General features: G+C 38.8%; 1 protein-coding gene across 1 annotated transcript in view; it reads right to left on the bottom strand.

Moving 5' to 3' along the window:
• Nucleotides 1-737: 737 nt before the first annotated feature.
• Nucleotides 738-21609, bottom strand: part of LOC117877028 (golgin subfamily B member 1-like) — a 77496-nt gene continuing 56624 nt past the window's right edge. Inside the window, exons 22-29 of the mRNA XM_034769720.1 lie at nucleotides 21153-21304; nucleotides 15513-15672; nucleotides 12589-12741; nucleotides 11683-11850; nucleotides 8965-9062; nucleotides 6570-6704; nucleotides 5565-5679; nucleotides 738-4349 (exon numbers count right to left, since the gene is read on the bottom strand). Coding sequence (XP_034625611.1) covers nucleotides 4191-4349; nucleotides 5565-5679; nucleotides 6570-6704; nucleotides 8965-9062; nucleotides 11683-11850; nucleotides 12589-12741; nucleotides 15513-15672; nucleotides 21153-21304 — 1140 coding nt within the window. The 3' untranslated portion in view covers nucleotides 738-4190. The remainder of the gene's footprint in view (nucleotides 4350-5564; nucleotides 5680-6569; nucleotides 6705-8964; nucleotides 9063-11682; nucleotides 11851-12588; nucleotides 12742-15512; nucleotides 15673-21152; nucleotides 21305-21609) is intronic.

Genomic DNA, 21609 nt, shown 5'->3' with positions numbered 1-21609 from the left:
TGTGTTAGGTCTTACAAAAATGGGTTAGCCATTTAATGACAAAGTTAAAACACACACAATTAACTATAACCTGGCCTTCTTCCTAGGATTTCTAAACCCACATATGCATGGGAGTGCCAAACTTGGAACTTGGAAAGGAGGATCAAGTCAGTCCTAAATGTAGCTCGGTAAACTTGACCATTTAAGTATCATTGTGTCACGCAGGCTCATTTGTGGTTCACTATTCTGTCAGTAACGTGTCAGGCCTGACACACTCATTATAACATGCGTTAGGTATCTAAAAGATGTCATGTAATGTCATTGGAAAACTAAAGGTTTCAGGGTAGCAGCCGTGTTAGTCTATATCCTCAAAAAGAACAAGAGTACTTGTGGCACCTTAGAGACTAGCAAATTTGTTAGTCTCTAAGGCTAGGTCTACACTACCCGCCTGAATCGGCGGGTAGAAATCGACCTCTCGGGACGCGACAATCGATCCCCAAATCGGCGCTCTTACTCCACCAGCGGAGGTGGGAGTAAGCGCCACCGACAGAAAGCCGCAGAAGTCGATTTTGCCGCTATCCTCACAGCAGGGTAAGTCGGCTGCGATACGTCGAATTCAGCTACGCTATTCACGTAGCTGAATTTGCGTATCTTAAATCGACTCCCCCCTGTAGTGTAGATGTACCCTAAGGTGCCACAAGTACTCCTGTTCTTTTTGTGGAAAACTAAACTCACTGATCATTAATATTCTTGCATGATGTACGTACGCAATGGGTATTAAGAGTTATGGATATATGCTAGAACTATGACTAAAATGTGTTTAAACCAGGCACGTCAGAGGGAGCTAGTAAACAGGTCTGCCCTAGACAAAGGAGTAAGTTTGCTTCTCTGACCAGTCCATCATCAGGCAGAGACAATGAAGGTCTATTTATACATTAGGTAAACAAAGCTATCAGGTTAGCAAGTGTGGGAGGAGACAGCTTGGCATCTACACTCCGCAGGAGAGAGAAGCCTGGTCTCGATTTTACTTTTCAAAAAATACATTGGTCTATAAAGACAGAGGGCTGAACCTCAAACAATTAAATCAACTGACGTACAATATTATTGTATTATAAAAGTGCATTGTGCAAGATCCTTTATGAAAGCTCATGACACACTGCTGATTAATAATGTGAACTGTATGTACTAACTCTACATAAGGGATTATGAATACTCAGATATTATGCTTTACAGTCTTTTACCCAAAGGGAGAAACTGGTCTCTCGAAGACCGGAGGGAATGTCACGTCATCTGTCGCCAAAGAAATTAAGCAAGGTGTGACCAAAAACAGTGGAAGCCCAAATTACATAGAAATGAGCAGGGGTACGGGAAGACCACGAGGGAAAAAGAGCATGAGGTTATCCTCCCTCTTGAAGCAAAGTCAATGAACTTTGAGACATCTGATTTTCAAAGGTTTACTGAACTATAAAGGGAGGGGCAGAGAACTCCTAAATTATCCATCACTAGACAGACATAAGGTAACAGAGCTCTTGCAAGCTGAGTCCTTCAATGGAGGTGGGAAGAGTTTTAAATCTCTGGAAATGGAATATAGGTAAGAAACCTATAAAGATTTTCATCTAGTAAGTCAAAGGAAGCCATCATCTTGTATTTCTGTGGAAGATCCTAACCGAGGGAAAGCCAGGGGTAGGAAAAAGGAAGACTGGTGAGAGAGAGAGGAACCATCTTGAACAAATCCTGTAACTTGCTGGATTAAGCTTTAGACTTTTAGATGCATGTTTTCACTTTTACTTGCTTGTAACCTTCTCTACTTCTATTTCTTGTCATCACTTAACCTATGTCCTAGTGTTAATAAATTTATTTTATTTGTACTATGCCGTGCAGTAGTTACAAGGAAGGGTGTTTCTAACCCAGTTGTAAGTTAATAAGCTACAATGTGCTTTTGTCTCTTTAAAGGAATAAGCAAACTATTATTTCCATGAGCTGTTCAGGAGAGAGCTACATACTGCAGAGCACATGGTTTTGGGAACATTTGGGACTGGGAATGTGTTGGGGTCACTGCTAACATTAACCAAGTCTGGTAAAACATGAGTGTGTTTGTGGTAACTGCTGGCAGGCTGTTAGATTCAAAGTGTTGAGTCAGGTGTACAGTATACAGAACATGAAGTGCATGCTGGTTATGTGTCCCCCACAGGCAGGGAGCAGAAGCATTTTGGGGCACTCATGGTTATAATACAAACAGTGACACAATCTCTCACTGATCTGAACTGCCCAGAACGTGACAATCACACAGTTAGAGCTTACTTAGACAGCCTTCCCCAACTGCAAGCACTCCTTTGTGATCCTTAGGAGGAAAGTTAAGGTGACCATAATTTATTCCTTTTTAACAAGGTCATTTGATCAGCTAATATTTTTCTAACATGGCTCTTTTAATGGGTATCACGTCTTTAACATAGCTCTTCTGGATCAGATAACTATTTGTGTATGGCAAAAAGCATGGCCTCAGCTAATTAGTTTTCTGGCTTTCCCTTAAACTTTAACCTGCATTGTGTGTCATCTGTAATTAGAGTGCATGTAAACACAAATACAATTGCTATCACTATCAAGCTGATTCAAAGTGCACCAATATCCTATTCTGGCTCTAATTAAAAATGATTCTATAAATAATGTATGGTGCAAGCAGCATAATGTATCTGATGAAAAAATAAAATAAGAACATTTAATGAACTGAAGAAAAAGGCTAAAAAGGTAGCAGGACAGCAGCCTTTCGTGGTAAAACTTGAAGGAAAAAAAAATCATATTTGCCAAAAAGGCACTTAATCGGATTCTGATGGGTCACCTGGTGTTTAAAATACTACATCTCCAAGACTTTAACATCCAACATGAAATACTACATTAAAGGACTTTTGTGATCCCAGCTAAAGCCTCAACTGATATTAATGTCTCATTTACATTTCGCATACACAGTAATCTGTTCTGTTAAAAACAGGTTCAGAAAGTGAACTACTCTGCTACAGATAATTTGCTATAGCTGAAATCACTGGTAAAATAATGCAAAACTCCCTATTGCATAGTAATCATCAGGTCACAGCATTAGCAGCAGTCTCTCTTCTTCACAAAAAAATATTTTTGGACCCGGAAAATTTCACTCAACTTCAGTGTACATTATAACAAAGCATGCATATTTTTATACGAGATGCTTCATTATGCTCATACAGAAAACAGCTGAAAGTACGTCTCCTCACCACTCACTTGAAAATGTATTATGTGCTTCTCACTTAACTGAATTAGAAGAAATGTTCTGAAATGTGTGCATGAACACACAACCTATTTATCCAAAGGTTTAAGAGAACATAAGAAAACTTCAAAAGCCAGCAGTCCAGATGCCCTATGTGTGCAGTGGAGCCTGATTCTGACTGGGGATGCCAGCAACTAGTATAACAAGCAAAAAATAATAGTAATTCAGCTAACTGAGATAGGGTAGAGCAACTGCAGTTTGAAGTGATGTGATCTGGCTAAAAGCAGTTTGAGATTAGCTAAGGAGGAATGTCTTAATTTTGATTCGATATTCGAACTCCTAGTGTCAAAGTTCTCCTTGTTGTTAGCTGTCAGTCTTTTCTCATTAATATAATTACATAATTGTGCGTCCTGTTAGCAACAACACAGACAATTACAAGTATTTACTCTTCACACACTCATAGAGCGGAGTTCAGTTCTTAAAGTTTTATTTCCAGTCAAGAAACCCACAATGAACCCAGCTTTTTTTTTTTATTGCACTCTGTAAAGCTTCTTGCTATTATCAAGAAGTTAATAAACAGTAATAGTTGATATTCCCTTAAAATTTATAGTGTAACTTTCTTAAAATAAAATTTATATAGAAAAGATACCATTTACAACCCAATTCAATAGTATTCAATCATTATATATTCCCAAACAATATAATGCAGCAGTTTCTTTATAGGTTGCACTGAACGGGAATATCTTCTCTTTAGCAAATATAATATTCCATTGTTAAGGAGCAATTCAAGTCAACTTTGGAGTAACCGTGATATACAGAAACTTCTAGCAAGAAGCTCAAAATGCACATATTATAATGAGGATATATACAACTGTGTCCAGTGCATAGTTTAACAACAGCATGTGAAAAGTCCATTATCTTGCGTTGGCACACCATTGTCTAAAGGAAAATAATTTACCCAGCAATTGCAGTGCATTTAGAGAATGCCAGTGAGGCACAGAAAAATAACAAGATGTAGTGTCACCAAGTATGTGAGGAATAAATAGCGGGATTTTGCTCTTGAGGTCAGCAGCTTGGAGCAGTAAAGGCTTCGCCCTCGAAGCCATCTTTTGAAAGAAAGGGCTCCTCCTTTCATCTGTAGGAAACAATTTCAAATAAATAATCATCAAAAAAGTTGCAAGAGCAGCTCTCATTATACTCTAGATTTGTGAAGTACTGTAATCCTTCCAGCTGGGTCTGCAGAAGAGAGTGTCTGCGCACATGCCATTAAAATAAGGGATTCATGGGGAAAAGATCAGAGGGGTAGCCGTGTTAGTCTGAATCTGTAAAAAGCAACAGAGGGTCCTGTGGTACCTTTAAGACTAACAGAAGTATTGGGAGCATAAGCTTTCGTGGGTAAGAACCTCACTTCTTGCATCTGAAGAAGTGAGGTTCTTACCCACGAAAGTTTATGCTCCCAATACTTCTGTTAGTCTTAAAGGTGCCACAGGACCCTCTGTTGCTTTTTGTGGGGAAAAGAATGGAGCAGTTACAAAAGATAAGCAGGGAGGGGAAAGAGGCTACAGGATGAGTATAATATTTAATTACATGCACACAGAGCAGAGATATAGACTAAATTATATGCACACACACAATTTATATAATAAATGTAAATACCCAATATACCCCCAAAATATACATAAACGATGTATATTTTATTTAATTGATGTTTGCATGAAAGTACAGGTTACCATCCATAACAGCATACTGAAAGATAAAGTCAAACATACTGTTTTATTTTCAATATTTTACTGACATTTTGAACGTACACATATGTATCTCTCCATGGTATGCCCATCACTATGATCTCTGGGCACTATAAAAGATTCTTAGATGTTTGGTTTTTAGTACAGAGAGAGATGCTGGCCAATTTCAGGTGTTTGATTCAAAAATATATTCAGTAAATTCATTACACTCCCACATATCTGTAATATTTCTCTTCTAGTTCATCCCTTGAAAAGACAACCTCCAGATATACATATTTACAACAGCAATCTCTCACCTGAGAGTGTTTACACATACAATGGGCAGATCCTCAGCTAGTATAAATGAAGCCAAAGCAGCTATGATGATTTGTACCAGCTGAGGATCTGGCCAATGTGTTTAGTTGTTCACAGTTTTACTCTTTTATTATTCATTTATTGCTCCATTCTTTCAGGTTATTTATTACAAATATGATTTAATTAAAATAATTTGAAGAGAAAAGACTTCCCCGTTCTCTGAGCCATTTGCAGCTGGCGGTGTAAAAAGTGAGCACCATTTTTAGGCAACTTATGACTCAGAATTTCTTCCAGGTTACACATTTACTTACCTTACGTACAACAATATGTTCACTAGGATTGATGATCAAAGCCTCTCTTTCCTCCTCAGTCTCCATCTGAACAGTGTATTCTCTAGGTACAGACCTGTAACTACTCATTTCGAGTCTAGAGAAAAGAAATTGAGAAGGCAGGGGGAAACATTACTGAGTTATCTACTCTTTAGAAGTACCATTATCAATTATCATCTATCTATGAAAATATTCTTTTGTACAGCTCAGCTAGTCCTTACTGCTTTTGGTAAAGAAAACAAAGGGAAACTATTTGTCTTTTTCAGCCTCTATTTTCGATTCTGGATGTTTTACTTATTCATACTAACCCAAACTTTCTTTTCCTCTCTCTAGCTGATTATTTAGTACTTCTCAAATTAGGATGGTGATTTTATTTATTTGGATGTAATTAATATATGGCTATCTATTTCTCTGAGTGTATGTATAAAATCTGTTATACGTGGAATGCTCTGCTAATTTAAGGAGGGGGAAACAGTACTGACTAGTGAGTTCAGCTAGAAAATTGGTAGACATTTTAAAATTTAGATCAGCACAAAGACCCTGCAATTTGCGCTTCATGCACACTAGCCAAGCACTGTACAAGTTTTCACTGCTCTCAAACTGGTTCTGTACCTAGCCACAGAAATCCAACGTTTTTCATCACTAACCTCACTAAAAAAACAGTGGCAAACAACAAATGAAAACTTCAAGCTCCAATTTTTAGACACACTAGACACTCAGTATTAACATCAGCCACAGTAACTCAGAAGGAAAATTCTTACATTCTTTCAAGAGGGAAAAACCTGCAATTGGTTGTTTAGGCCCTGATACTACAATTAGATCCATACGAATGAATCTCTGTGCCCATGTGGAGCTCCCCCGCCCCCTCACTGATTTCAAAGGCATTATTCCCTGTGAACATAAGGGTTTGCTGCATAGCTCCAATTGTACGGTCAGTTCAGTTCATATGGTCTGAAAAGGGAAAAATATTGTGCAAGTATCTCCAACCTTTTACATTGTTCCTCAGTGAGTCCTAAGGCCTCTTCTGCAGCTTCTCTCCTACTCCTTTCTTCCGACAGTGTTTCTGTCAGCTGTGACAGGGCCTGTTGCACTGAATCATACTGCTGCTCTGTCTCTGCAAGCCTACAGCAAATGCAAATACTAAATCAATTTAAGCATAGAAAGGAAGATTAAATTTCCTGATCATCCTTTTATGTAATTTACTTGTATTTATTACAGAGGTTCAGGTATGCTGACTAGAGACTGCATTTTTCAGTGAAAATATTTCACCAGTCTTGGCTTACCCAAAACTAATCACAAATTCATGTTGAGTTTGATGAATAGTTTAAAGAAAACCAAAACACTCAGAATGTTTCTGTAATGTTAAAATATTTTGTTCTGACCAGATGCCAAATTTCTCTTTCGGATTTCATGTATTTTGACATAAGCAAAGGAGGACTAGGGTCACAAAATGGCTGGAAAGTAGTTCATTCAGAAAGGAAATTCAGTCACTGGGCCATGAAAAAAGAGTGGGAATGACTCTATAGCACAGTGGTTAGGGCACTCTCCTAAGAAGTGGGAGAGCCAGGTTCATGTCCCTGCTCCAAAGACTAATTATTTATAAACAGTGGAACAACTTCCACAGGAGAGACTGAGAAAGACCCACACCAGAATATCCTGTAGTCTAGTGACTAGGCACTCTCCTGCAATGTGGGGGACCCAAGTGCAAATTCCTTGTCCACATCAGGCAGAGGGGGAAAATCAAACCTGGGTTTCTCTTACATCCCAAGAAAGATTCCTAACCACTAGCCTATAGATAATAAGGGAGGACTCCTCCTACTTCTCCTCATCTGCCTAGGCTTTCTGTGAATCTAGTTCTCCTTACCTCTTGTCAAAATCCCCAAAATTGAAACAAAATGCTCAGTTTTGACACAATTCCAAAAAAAATAAAAAAAATAAAAATTACTTTTTGATTTCCCCGAAATTTCAAAAATTTCCTTTTCAGTTTGACCTGAAAATCATTTTGTACATTTTTTGGAATTGCCAACTAACTGAAAAATCCATTGTTTGCCCAACTGTAATACTGACCCGGAGTCAAAGTCAAGTCACTCGTAACTTGAGTACGACAGGTCTGGTTTTAAAAATAAAATATCACCAAATATACCTCAATTTTTTTCATATTTAAACTGTTAATTCAACTACACGCTTAATAATGCCTATTTCTTGTATACGCTTTTATCAGTAAATCTCAAAGTGCTTATAATTATGACTCAAAATGATCTAGACAAACTGGAGAAATGGTCTGAATAAATAGGATAAAATTCAATAAGGACAAATGCAAAGTACTCCATTTAGGAAGGAACAATCAGTTGCACACATACAAAATGGGAAATGACTGCCTAAGGAGTATTGCGGAAAAAGATCTGGGGGTCATAGTGGACCACAAGGTAAATATGAGTCAACAGTGTAACACTGTTGCAAAAAAAGCAAACATCATTCTGGGATGTATTAACAGGAGTATTGTAAGCAAGACACGAGAAGTAATTCTCCCACTTACTCCGCGTTGATTAGGCCTTAACTGGAGTATTGTGTCCAGTTCTGTGTGCCACATTTCAGGAAAGACGTGGACAAATTGGGGAAAGTCCAGAGAAGAGCAACAAAAATGATTTAAGGTCTAGAAAACATGACCTATGAGGGAAGATTGAAAAAATTGGGTTTGTTTAGTTGGAAAAGGGTAGACTGAGAAGGGACATGATAACAGTTTTCAAGTACATAAAGGCTGTTACAAGGAGGAGGGAGAAGAACTGTTCTTCTTAACCTGAAGATAAGACAAGAAGCAATGGGCTTAAATTGCAGCAAGGGAGGTTTAGGTTGGACATTAGGAAAAATTTGGTGGTTAAGTACTGAAATAAATTACCTAGGGAGATTGTGGAATCTCCATCATTGAAAGTTTTCAAGAGCAGGTAGACAAACACCTGTCAGGGAGGGTCTAGATAATAATGAGCCCTGGGGACTGGACTAGATGACCTCTCGAGGTCCCTCCAGTCCTATGATTCACAATCTTTTTAATGTATTTATCCTAGACATCCCTGTGAAGTAGAGAATCATAATTATCCCCATTTTACAGATGGAGAACAAGGCACAGAGGTGCCACGGTCACACAGGAAGTCTGTGGCAGAGAAGCAAATTCAACCTGGGTCTCCCATATCCTAGGTGAGCGCCCTAACCACTGGACCATCCTTCCTCTCTTCTAAATTTACTGTAAACATTCCCTTTCTTAAACATCAATTTTAGCTTCCAAAAACAGCCTTGCAAAGAAACAGGAGTGTGAAGCAGTAGAGCAGAAGTAGCATTGTCATAAACAAGAAAAGAAACATCATAAATTGATGTCATCAATCCTGACCTTTTTCTGAGTTCATTTAGTTCCATATTGTCTATTTCAACAATAACTGCAGCTCTCTCTTGCGGAGCTCCTGGGGGAACTTCTGCTCTAGTTTCACCCTATAAAATATAAAATATTAAAATAATATTTTTAAAAAATAAGAACCTGATGACCATGTTTCCAGTTACAAAATCTGTTCTGCCAGTTGAAAAACATTAGTTCCACTAGTTCCATTAGTGTTTGTATCTGATATTCTGTCATTTAATCCTCAAATTCTGGGATTACAACTTCCCAAATATACACACAGAGTCTTTCCTTTGCTGCCAGGAGGACATTTCCTATGCAAGCCACAAGACTCAAAGATTCCATGACTTCCATTTGCACATTTATTGTTTGGCCTTCGGGGATTTCTGCATGTGAATAAATAAATAGGGTGAGTGAGCAGGCTGAACACTTACACAAAACTGAGAGAGAAAGTCTTAAAACAACCCCCAAAGAAAGGCCTTCAGTGAGCGGGGGATCAGCAGCACACTGCAGACACACAAAAGGACAGACATAGTGTAAACTCACCAAGGGATCTCTACCAATAAACCAGCAAGCTAATACAGGAAGACTAGTTTTAAAAAAAAGAGAGAGAGCGAGATGGTGGTAAGGCACCCTTCAAAGCTTTAAGGCAATGTTTGTTAAGAACAGGAAAGCAGGAGAACTGAAATGTGGTAAGTGTGAAAGAGGCCTACAGCTGGCAAAGTGTTCATTGTTCTATAACAACAACTCCTACCAGGTCTGACAATCTCACTACACCTAGCACACTGCTTTCATAGTAGTTATCTCTAAAGAATATCACTGGAGATCTTAAATAAAGCCAGGATCACAATGGTCATTAATATCAGTGTGAGATTCATGTACAAATACATGCAAGAAGTTATATGTGCACATGGACATCTACAAACACAACAGAAAATATGCTTCTAACTCTCACACACACACAAAATAGGTTTGCAAAAATGTGTGAATCAAGGAAAAGTTGACAACCAGGTTTCTGCCAGACAAAGCATGTATATTCACCTGCCTGCCTCAGTTCACAAGTAAATTAAGCATTGTAGGTCAATACAAAGGAAGCCCTATTTGCATTCAATGTCAACACGAGGATGTGAAACCAACTTGGAGTCAGCAAACTAGAGAACGAACCACAGGGGATCGTCCTTTCTCTGGGGACAAAAGCAATGGACTTTGGGGGATATAAGGAGAAGGAAAAAGGATACCATTTGCTCCTTCACTGAGGAAACAAGAAGAACAGAGCTTTTCTGCATTCATGAAAGAAGGTTCCCAGTTATACTGGTTGGAAACACGGGGAGGCTGCTTTAGGTGAGAACAGACTTCTTTAGACAGACGGTTAACCTGTTAAAGTTTAGTCTCTAGAAAGCATATATTGATTTTATGTGACCTGTTTCCATTATTATCCTTACTCACGCTCTCTAAATCTTAGCTTTTGATAATAAACTTATGATTGTTTTCATTATAAATATATCTCAGTGCTGCGATGTTCACGAGCTGATCCTCAGTTGACAAACAAACCACTGTGTACACTAACCCCTTGAAATGGCAACCTGGTAATTTCTGTGAGTGTCCAGGAGTTAAGGGCTGGACACTGCAGAGAATGCTCTGAGCACTGGAGGTTAGTGAAGCCTATCACTAACCAGCACAGACAGAGCAAGGTCTGCAGAGACCTGGGTGTCAGTGCTTGTGTTGCCAAAGAACGTTAGTTTCAGGGAGCCGAGCTACAGCAGGCACAGACAAGACCACTTCATGCTAAAGGCTGGTAAGTGGGGAGTTGCCTCACAACCGTGGGTACTCTTGAGCATCCCAATATATATGTATGTAAAAGATGACAAAGGGTACCAATATGTTTATCAAAAAATAAATTTAAAAGGCTGGCTCTGCAAATGTAGTTCAGTTAGCACAAAACAGATCTGACTTTTCATAATTTCCATAAGCATTACCCTTAACATCTTACAAAATTTACTGTGACAAAGCTAGAGCCCCAGACACCATTATCCAATTATCTACATTTGTCACATCCCAATGCAAAATGAAGGCCTCTTCAGAATGCCAAAGGGACTGATCAGAAATGGCATGTCACGCTGCTCAATAACTCATTAGCACATTCACAGGTAAGTTTAGCCAGAGTTGGCTATGATTAATCTTAGATGATCCATGGTATGATACAAGTGCAATAGAGGCTAAGTGTATGAATCCTTTAACATTGCTCTTATCAACATCACCTCCACCACTTTCCCACCAAGGTCACCTATTTGTCAGCTAGCTTTTCAGTGGAGTTGCTGCAGCCTGTTCTTTAAATGAGATACAAATCATAGGACTCCTTCCTTTAAACACTCCAAAGACAGAACTTGCATTGATTTAAAAAAATATATATGTCTGTTACAGTCTGTAGCATGGAAACAGTTTACAACTGCAAAGACAAGTAAATCTGTGAACAGTAATAAGAGAAATCAAGTTCAAATGACAGTAGCTAAAGTGGCATATAGCTACAAAAACAAGAGAGCTATTTTCCTTACCTCATAACTGATACATGAACCAGCAAAAATACCAATACCATATGAGGTGTTTACTTCACATTAAGCACTAAAGGAAAACTAGGAAAGATCACAACCCTTTAAAATCAGGAGTTGGGTCACGAGACTAAAAAGATAGCACAGAAAAATAGTATGTTCATTTTACCTGAGCAGTATCTTGAAAGGAACTAACTTGGACTGTCTGGTATTCCCTCTCAAGTCTGAAATAACGATTTTGCAGATCAGTGTAACGCAGCTGATTCTCTCTTAGAGTCTGGGATACTGTCTTCAACTGTGCAGACAATACAGCATTCTCTTCTACTGACTGCATTACCTGAAATAATTCACCATTTCAAAACAAGAGCTAACAATTCTCGCTCTAAAGAGATATACTGTAGAGATGAGATTTATAGTTAAGAAGAGCAATTGTATATAGGCTGAAAAAAGTGCATCAACAGACAGTGTGATGGCAAAGGCAGCAGTTGACAACTTTCAAAAGAAAACGAAGGAAAGATTTTAAAGGGATCCTTTTCCAAAGGTCATCTATAGACATGCATGCACAAATAGAGTTTTGCTCACAAAACGGTGCAAGAGAGAAAACTGCACACACAACTGCTTGTGCATACGTTTGCCTGATTTATAATTGCAAATGGGTTTACCTGCTGATTTTATGCATGCATTTTTAAGGCACTTTGAAATTTTGACACAATATGGCTCAAATACCGTACTAAGTGTGGAGGAATTTCAACTGCTCCCGTCTTAACTGTAGTCTTTTTTGCTTTGAATGAGATATAGTTTTGGTGCTGCAACTTCTGCATTGCAAACTGCAGAGTCAAGTGGCCCTGTCTCAGTCAAACAACAGCTATAGTTCAAAGACATTCTAGATTTTTAGCTTGCCAGTTCCACTCTGAGCCAACTATGTTGTGTGAGCTAATGTTGTAGTAATATAAATACACAGTACACAAATTAAATATGCCTTGTTCCCAGATTCAGGTAGATGAAAATATTTCTATATTCACATTAACTATGCTCCAAATTTACCCAGAGTAGTCACAGCTATCACCTTCCCTACCTTTGAGTTCATCTGCTGGAAACGCAGCTCCCTCTGGTGCATCTCCTGAAGACAGCGTTGCAGTTCATTCTGAAGCTGGCTCTTCTCAGCTAAAAGATGTTTCAATTGCTCAGGACTGTTTGTACTTCCGACCAGAGTGACTGTTTCTAATGGCTTAAACACCACCCAAAAATTCAAGGTTAAATCTACAGAAATTGATAATGATATATAATCCATTGTTTTAACACACTTTTAAATCAGTGATGTCTACAGTCCCATTATTATTTCCCTTTCACAAGCCTGTCCCAAGTTTCGAACAAAAACTGTTTTTATTTACATAAACCTGTGGTCCCCAAACCGGGCCAGCCCCCACAGAGGAGTATAGGGGGAGAGGAGGGAGGGAGTTCCACCCAGCCCCACTCTGCCTCCAGCTCCATTCTGGCCCCACCCCCAGTGACAGCTCCGGTGCTGGCTCTGCTCCTGGCCCCGGCCGCAGTTCCAACCATAGCCCCAGCTGTGGCCTTCAGCCTCGACTCCTGACCACAGCCCTGGCCCTGACCATGGCTCTGCTCTTGGCTGCGGCGCGGACAGGTTCTATTACGGATAGGGAGGGGTGCAACACAAAAAGTTTGGGGAACACTGACAAACTAGCATCCCACTGGTGTTTCCAATCCACCCACTGCAACACGGAGAACATGAAGTGAAAATGACTCTAAACAAATTAGACTAACTTCACTGATTAAGTGTCTAAGTGAAGCAAAACACTGAAAAGGAACAAAAGAAAAACTATGAAAAGCATTTTTAAAGTTCTAAACACTGATAAAGAAAGGTGGTTATTTTGCAAGTATGTATTTAAAGAAGAGAGAGTATCCCTTTACAAAAATACACCATCATTCATTACACTGAATCATAGAAGATGAGCCGTGTCCATCTCTATTTGGCCTGCTATTCTACAATCCTATCCAACTCCAACAATGAAGGGCAGTTTCCTACCTAGCATTTCTAGTACCAGTTTTACATATATAATCATACAATGGGCCTTCTACCACTTCCTTCAAGATACTATTCCACACTCCAGCAGCCATCACTGTTAGAAAGTTTTTCATATTACTCAGGATTTGATTATCAGAAATGGTTAGTACACAATAGTCTTAATCTTGGCTACTAACTGTTATCGTCATTAGCCAAATTAGAAGGTTAACTTACTCCAACTTTCCTTTGGGTCAGAAACATTAAAGATGACATTAGGTTAACATAACACTTTTCCTTAGATCGTTATTGTTCATACACAAGATCGGAGGAACAGAAGAATTATCAGACTGGATGAGATCTGTGGCCCATCTAGTTCTGTATTCTGTCAGCAACAGCAGTCACTACCAGATACTTCAGAGGAAGGTGCAAGAAACCTTGCATTGGACACATGTGTGATAATCTTCCCCTCACATCTGGTCTCTGCCTAATTTCCAACAATTACAGATTGGCTTACACCCTGAAACATGAGGTTTAATATCCCAACATTTGTTAATATTTATAGCTCTAGATGTTCTTGTAACCCATATAAATGACCAATTCCTTTTGGAATTTTGCTAAGTATTTTGGCCTCAGTAACACACTGTAGGAATGAGTTTCTCAACCTAACTACATTTTGTGTAAAACAGAATTTGCCACCTTTTAATTTCACTGGATGTCCCCTTGTTCTTGGGGCATGAAAAGGGAAAACAGAAGCTCCTGATTTACTTCTGTATACCATTAATTATTTTATATACTTTTATCATGTTCTCTCCGATTTGTTTCTTTTCTTATGTAAACAATCTCATTCTTTTCAATCTCTCTTCCTAAGAGTGAGGCCTTTGATCATTCCTATCACCCTCTTTAGTTTTGCAACATCCTTTACAAGATGGAGTGACCACTACTGCACACGATATTCCAGATGAGGCCACACCACTGATTTATGTAAAGATATGGTAATATATTCACTATCATTCTCCATCCCCTTCCTTATGCATACTAGCATCTTGATAGTTTTTCTGTCCTCAACAGCCCAATGAGCAGAGCTCTTAATTGAACTGTTCACAATGACAACCAGGTCCCTTTCTTGATTTGATACAGTTAATTCAGAAACCTGTAAGGTGGAAAACTAGTTTAATATTTTCTCTACAATGCATTACTTTGCACTTATCAGCACAGAACTTCATCTACCATTGTGTCGCCCATTCACCTAATTTGATTAGGTCCCTCTGAAGTTTCTCTCTGGACTGGACTAGTTTAAATAACCTTTGAATCATCTGTAAATTTTGCTACCTTCTTGCTCACTCCCCTTTCTAGATCGTTAATAAATACATTAAGTAACACTGGATCTCACACAGAACTTTGAACCACACCACTGTTAATTTTTGGCCAAGATAAAAATTAACCATTTATTACTAACTCTTTGTTTTCTGTTTCTTAGCCAGTTTTTGACCCATGACAATACTTTGCTTCTTATCACGACTATTTATTATTTATATTATTGTAGCACTTAGGAGGACCAGGACCCCATTGTATTGGGTGCATACAAACACTTAGTTTATTTAGTAGACTTTTGTGAGGGACCATGTCAACATTTTGACAGTCTAATTTTGTCAACTAGTTTTTCTTTATCCACTTCTTTACTGAGACATTCAAATAATGCTTACAAGATATGATTTTCCTTTGCTTAAACCATGAAACCCAATATAGCATGATCTCCAGATATTTTACTATTCTATTTTTAATGACTGATTCAACCAGGTACAGATGTTAGGCTTATTGTTCTGTAAAGCCCTGGATCACTCCTTGAGCTTTATTTAAATATTCATACACTATCTGCTATCCTCCAATGCTTTGGTTTCATGCTTTGTCATAGTTCTCTTTTTGGAAATGGCTTTTGTTTGTTTGATTTTTTTAAAATATTTGATTTGGTTTACCTTGATTGGGTAATTGCTACCAATGGATACAGATTCCTTAACAATCATGTCATGCTGTAATTTCTGTAATTCTGCAATCTGCCGGTCCTTGTCTGCAACAGCCATCTGGTACTGATTTCGTAGTGCTTGGGACTCTGTCAGCAGGAGGTTTTTTTCCATTCTGAACAAAAATATTAAACGAGGTGCTAATTATTACATACTGCATAAAAGTTAATGTGAAGAATGAAGCTGGCCTCACTGATTTTGAAAAACTCCATGTTGTGCACACACTCACAGATCAGTAGCTGAAAATACAAATCCATGCCCAAGCCCTTCAAAGACTTCTGCTGTTAGAAAGCCTAGAGAACAAGGCATGGAAAAACATACTGCACATACTTTGCTGACAAGGGGAGAGACAGTGATGCTGGCAGACCAGGTGCCTGCTCATGCCATGACCCCAGGCCTCCCTGAACACTTACAAATGCACAGCTGGAAACCAGTCTTGCTTACCTGTGTGTTAGCACTATCAAAAGATATTAAATGCTAAGTTGATAAGTAGGTGTTTAGACTTTATAAGACAAAGATTGTTGGATGCTGCATATACTGATCTCACTTATAACCTCTCTAGCCCATGGTGTAGTTATACTGATTATTTGCACTGTAAACCTCTGTAATTGTATAATGTACTAAACAAGAAAATAATAATTAATTAAGGGAAAGGGCTCATCTTGCATACAAGATGGCCCACTAAAGGCAAATGAGGTATCGTGTAGCATCAAAGGAGAGAAAGGCTCTGTTGGTTGCATTCCTAATTCCCTCCAGGAATGAGAGACTTACACATGAACTCATCCCATCAGTTTGGACTCTGGAGAGGAGGGGATAAAAATCCCTGAAAAGGAGAAACTGGTTCTTTTATGCTGTCTGGGGCAAAGATTCCTAAAAATAAGCAAAGAGAGTCCCATGCTGCTTGGCATGGGTTAGCCCTGAAAAACATTTTGAATTGACAAATTACTACAACTTTACCATGTTTTGAATCATAGACAAACTCATATATATATATATATGCTTGCTTGCACCTGTAACTAACTCTCTCATTTCTTTTCCTAGTTAATGCACCTTTAGTTAATTTATTACAAGACTGGCTACAAGCACTGTCTTTGGAGTGAGATCTAAGGTACAGATTTACCTGGGGTAAGTGACTGGTCTCTTGGGACTGGGAGCAATCTGAATATTTTGTGATCTTTGGTGTAAATGATCATTTATCTCACAGTCCAGCTTGCCTGGGTGGCAAGATGGACTGGTGTGTCCAAAGGGATTGTTTAGGACTCCATTATAAGACTATTGTAGCTCTTATTTCATGTTTGTTACTGGGTTGGTGAAATCTAATTATAGAACATATAACCAGTTAGGGGCATCTGCTCTGCTTTTTGACAGTCTTCCCTAAGGGTTGGAACTTTTGGTCACGAGCCTCTCCATACAGCACGACATACATAAGAACATAAAAATGGCCGTACCGGGTCAGACCAAAGGTCCATCTAGCCCAGTATCCTGTCTACCGACAGTGACCAATGCCAGGTGCCCCAGAGGGAGTGAACCTAACAGGCAATGATCAAGTGATCTCTCTCCTGCCATCCATCTCCATCCTTTCACAGAGGCTAGGGACACCATTCCTTACCCATCCTGGCTAATAGCCATTAATGGAGTTAACCACCATGAATGTATCCAGTTCTCTTTTAAATGCTGTTATAGTCCTAGCCTTCACAACCTCCTCAGGTAAGGAGTTCCACAAGTTGACTGTGTACTGCGTGAAGAAGAACTTCCTTGTATTTGTTTTAAACCTGATGTCTATTAATTTCATTTGGTGACCCCTAGTTCTTGTATTATGGGAATAAGTAAATAACTTTTCCTTATTCACTTTCTTCAGATCACTCATGATTTTATATACCTCTATCACATCCCCCCTTAGTCTCCTCTTTTCCAAGCTGAAGAGTCCTAGCCTCTTTAATCTCTCCTCATATGGGACCCGTTCCAAACCCCTAATCATTTTAGTTGCCCTTTTCTGAAGCTTTTCTAGTGCCAGTATATCTTTTTTGAGATGAGAAGACCACATCTGTACGCAGTATTCGAGATGTGGGCGTACCATTGATTTACATAAGGGCAATAATAGATTCTCAGTCTTATTCTCTATCCCCTTTTTAATAATTCCTAAGATCCTGTTTACTTTTTTGACTGCCTCTGCACACTGCGTGGACATCTTCAGAGAACTATCCATGATGACTCCAAGATCTTTTTCCTGACTTCTTGTAGCTAAATTAGCCCCCATCATATTGTATGTATAGTTGGGGTTATTTTTTCCAATTTGCATTACTTTACATTTATCCACATTAAATTTCATTTGCCATTTTGTTGCCCAATCACTTCTTTTTGTGAGATCTTTTTGAAATTCTTCACAGTCTGCTTTGGACTTAACTATCTTGAGCAGTTTAGTATCATCTGCAAACTTTGCCACCTCACTGTTTGCCCCTTTCTCCAGATCATTTATGAATAAGTTTAATAGGACTGGTCCGAGGACTGACCCCTGGGGAACACCACTAGTTACCCCTCTCCATTCTGAGAGTTTACCATTTATTCCTACCCTTTGTTCCCTGTCTTTTAACCAGTTCTCAATCCATGAAGGACCTTCCCTTTTATCCCATGACAGCTTAATTTACATAAGAGCCTTTGGTGAGAGACCTTGTCAAAGGCTTTCTGGAAATCTAAATACACTATGTCCACTGGATCCCCCTTCTCCACATGTTTGTTGACCCCTTCAAAGAACTCTAATAGATTAGTAAGACACAATTTCCCTTTACAGAAACCATGTTGACTATTGCTCAACAGTTTATGTTTTTCTATGTATCTGACAATATTATTCTAAACCATTGTTTTGACTAATTTGCCCAGTACCGACGTTAGACTTACCGGTCTGCAATTGCCGGGAGCACTTGTAAAGCCCTTTTTAAATATTGGCATTACATTAGCTAACTTCCAGTCATTGGGTACAGAAGCCGATTTAAAGGACAGGTTACAAACCTTAGTTAATATTTCCGCAACTTCACATTTGAGTTCTTTCAGAACTCTTGGGTGAATGCCATCTGGTCCCAGTGACTTGTTAATGTTAAGTTTATCAATTAATTCCAAAACCTCCTCTAGTGACACTTCAATCTGTGACAGTTCCTCAGATTTGTCACCTACAAAAGCTGGCTCAGGTTTGGGAATTTCCCTAACATCCTCAGCCATGAAGACTGAAGCAAAGAATCCATTTAATTTCTCCGCAATGACTTTATCGTCTTTAAGCGCTCCTTTTGTATCTCGATCATTAAGGGGCCCCACTGGTTGTTTAGCAGGCTTCCTGCTTCTGGTGTACTTAAAAAACATTTTGTTATTACCTTTGGAGTTTTTGGCTAGCCGTTCTTCAAACTCCTCTTTGGCTTTTCTTATTACATTCTTGCACTTAATTTGGCAGCTTTTATGCTCCTTTCTATTTGCCTCACTAGGATTTGACTTCCACTTTTTAAAGGAAGTCTTTTTATCTCTCACTGCTTCTTTTACATGGTTATTAAGCCACGGTGGCTCTTTTTTAGTTCTTTTACTGTGTTTCTTAATTTGGGGTATACATTGAAGTTGGGCCTCTTTATGGTGTCTTTAAAAAGCACCCATGCAGCTTGCAGGGATTTCACTTTAATCACTGTACTTTTAACTTCTGTTTAACTAACCCCTTCATTTTTGCATAGTTCCCCTTTTTGAAATTAAATACCACAGTGTTGGGCTGTTGAGATGTTCTTTCCACCACAGGGATGTTGAATGCTATTGTATTATGGTCGGTACTTCCAAGCGGTCCTGTTATAGTTACCTCTTGGAACAGCTCCTGCGCTCCACTCAGGACTAAATCTAGAGTTGCCTCTCCCCTTGTAGGTTCCCGTACCAGCTGCTCCATGAAGCAGTCATTTAAAGTATCGAGAAATTTCATCTCTGCATTTCGTCCTGAAGTGAAATGTTCCCAGTCAATATGGGGATAATTGAAATCCCCCCACTATTATTGAGTTCTTTAATTTTGATAGCATTTCATCATCACTATCACTGTCCTGGTCAAGTGGTCTATAATAGATCCCTAATGTTATATTCTTATGAGAGCATGAAATTTCTATCCATAGAGATTCTATGGAACATGTGGATTCACTTAAGACTTTTACTTCATTTGATTCTACATTTTCTTTCACATATAGTACCACTCCCCCAGAATGAGGGCTTCTACTAAACTTTAAATGTACGGAAATCCTGATGACCTGGATAACTTTTACGCAGACTCAAATCACTTTACTAAGGAAACAAATTGTATCTCTGGGTAACACTGCTACACGTGACAGTGAATGCACGACATTAGGGGAGTGCAAACCCTTCCCACTTAAGATTGAAAGTCATTTGTGAGTTCTGTGAGGGAATTGGTGGGCAGGTTACTTTGGAATGCTCTTCATCCACATCCCCCAGTGGTTAAATCTCATTGCTAGAATTAGGTTTGATGGATTCATGTCTGTTGGCATGTATTTACTAGTACCAAAGTGGGATTGGGCCTCAGCTCGTCAGCAACAGGAGAGCTCCGATCTCAAGAAAAGAAACTATTTCTTGTAAAAACACTGAGATCCTTTATTTGAACCACAATATCACTAAGATGAGATGGCTTCTAATAACTGCTGGGAAATGCTCTAGGTCACTGCATACCAGTCTCAGATACAGAGTGAAAATGGCTTCTGCTGAAATGAACCATCACAATCTATTTCCCACTTCCAATTGTATGGATGAGTCTGAGCTAGTTAGTTAGAGAGAGAGGAAAAAAACCCTGTTAATTTCAACGTGTCTTTTCCCACAGGCTTGAACTAGAAATACGCTCTGACCGGCATCTCAATAAACATCAGATCCAGTGGTGTGCCTCCTAAGGGATGCGAACCATTTAAACAATTCCCACTGGTTTCCATCCGGGTGAAGGGCACTCAGTTTCTTGCAGGATCAGGCCCAACATTTACATATACCCATGTAGCGCCAAAAAGTTTTCCAAAAGTTTGAGATGTGAACAAAATTCAAGTGAACCCCTGCTGGAGCATGGATTCAGCTCAAACCTCAACCTGGGATGACTTTCAGTATTACTATGACTTGAGCTGAGCAGTTTGCACAGCTTACAAACTTTCCAACATCTCGAGCTGTCTTACAAGAGCAGCTACTGTTTGTGGGAAATGCATCTTTTGCATAGAAATGATTAATCTTCTAGGGAGCAATATAATATCTAGCAAAGAAATTAATTACAAAGACCCAAACTAAAATTTTACATATCAAAGCCACCAAACGAGACAGAAAATTCATCTCCCAAGTAGGCCCATTAGTGTCTTTTATGTTGAGCAAGATTTCACTATATAAAGGAATGAAGTTAATGAGGAGCAAAAGAAAACATCACAGAAATACATCACACATAATGGAAACCATTCCACAGCAATTTTTTGGTGAACTGTAAACCTTTTTTGTTTCTTTGTCCGGTAATTGTATAAGGATGTTTCATTTTGTCTACTGTACCCCACTAAAGATTATTTTACGTAAGCAATTTATACTTTTTGTTCAATCCAATATTTGTACCTTAATCCAGCTAGTTCATTCTGGTATGATGATATCTGTATCTCAGTTTCCTCTTGGAAGGCTTTTGTCTGATGCAAGGCTCTCTCAAGGTCATCTACCTTGGTCTTTAGTTTCGCTATCTCAACAGATGCAAGGCTAGCTCCTTCTTTAGCCTATATGAAAAACAGGTTTGGTAAACAAGAATAAAAAGTGTATGACAGAAAAATCCCTGTTAGTACCAAAACTATATTTGTAGAAACATGGCTTCCTCTCATTCCTCTCTTGTTTGTACTGGTCCCTGTTGTCTAAGATACCAGTCTGATTCTAATTGTGCTTTCCTTGTTCAACCTGCATTTTTTTTAGTATTTTGCTAAATTAGTAAATTAAAACGTCACAAGTCTCCAAAAGAGACAGACTAACTCCTTGCATTTTTCTTTGAACTTTACATAATGCATCTAATCAAAGTTTACCAGTCACT

Source organism: Trachemys scripta, chromosome 4 (assembly GCF_013100865.1).
Source record: "Trachemys scripta elegans isolate TJP31775 chromosome 4, CAS_Tse_1.0, whole genome shotgun sequence".
NCBI lineage: Eukaryota > Metazoa > Chordata > Testudines > Emydidae > Trachemys > Trachemys scripta.
Note: the sequence above shows the minus strand (reverse complement) of the source record. Positions and strands in the feature narration are given on the sequence as shown.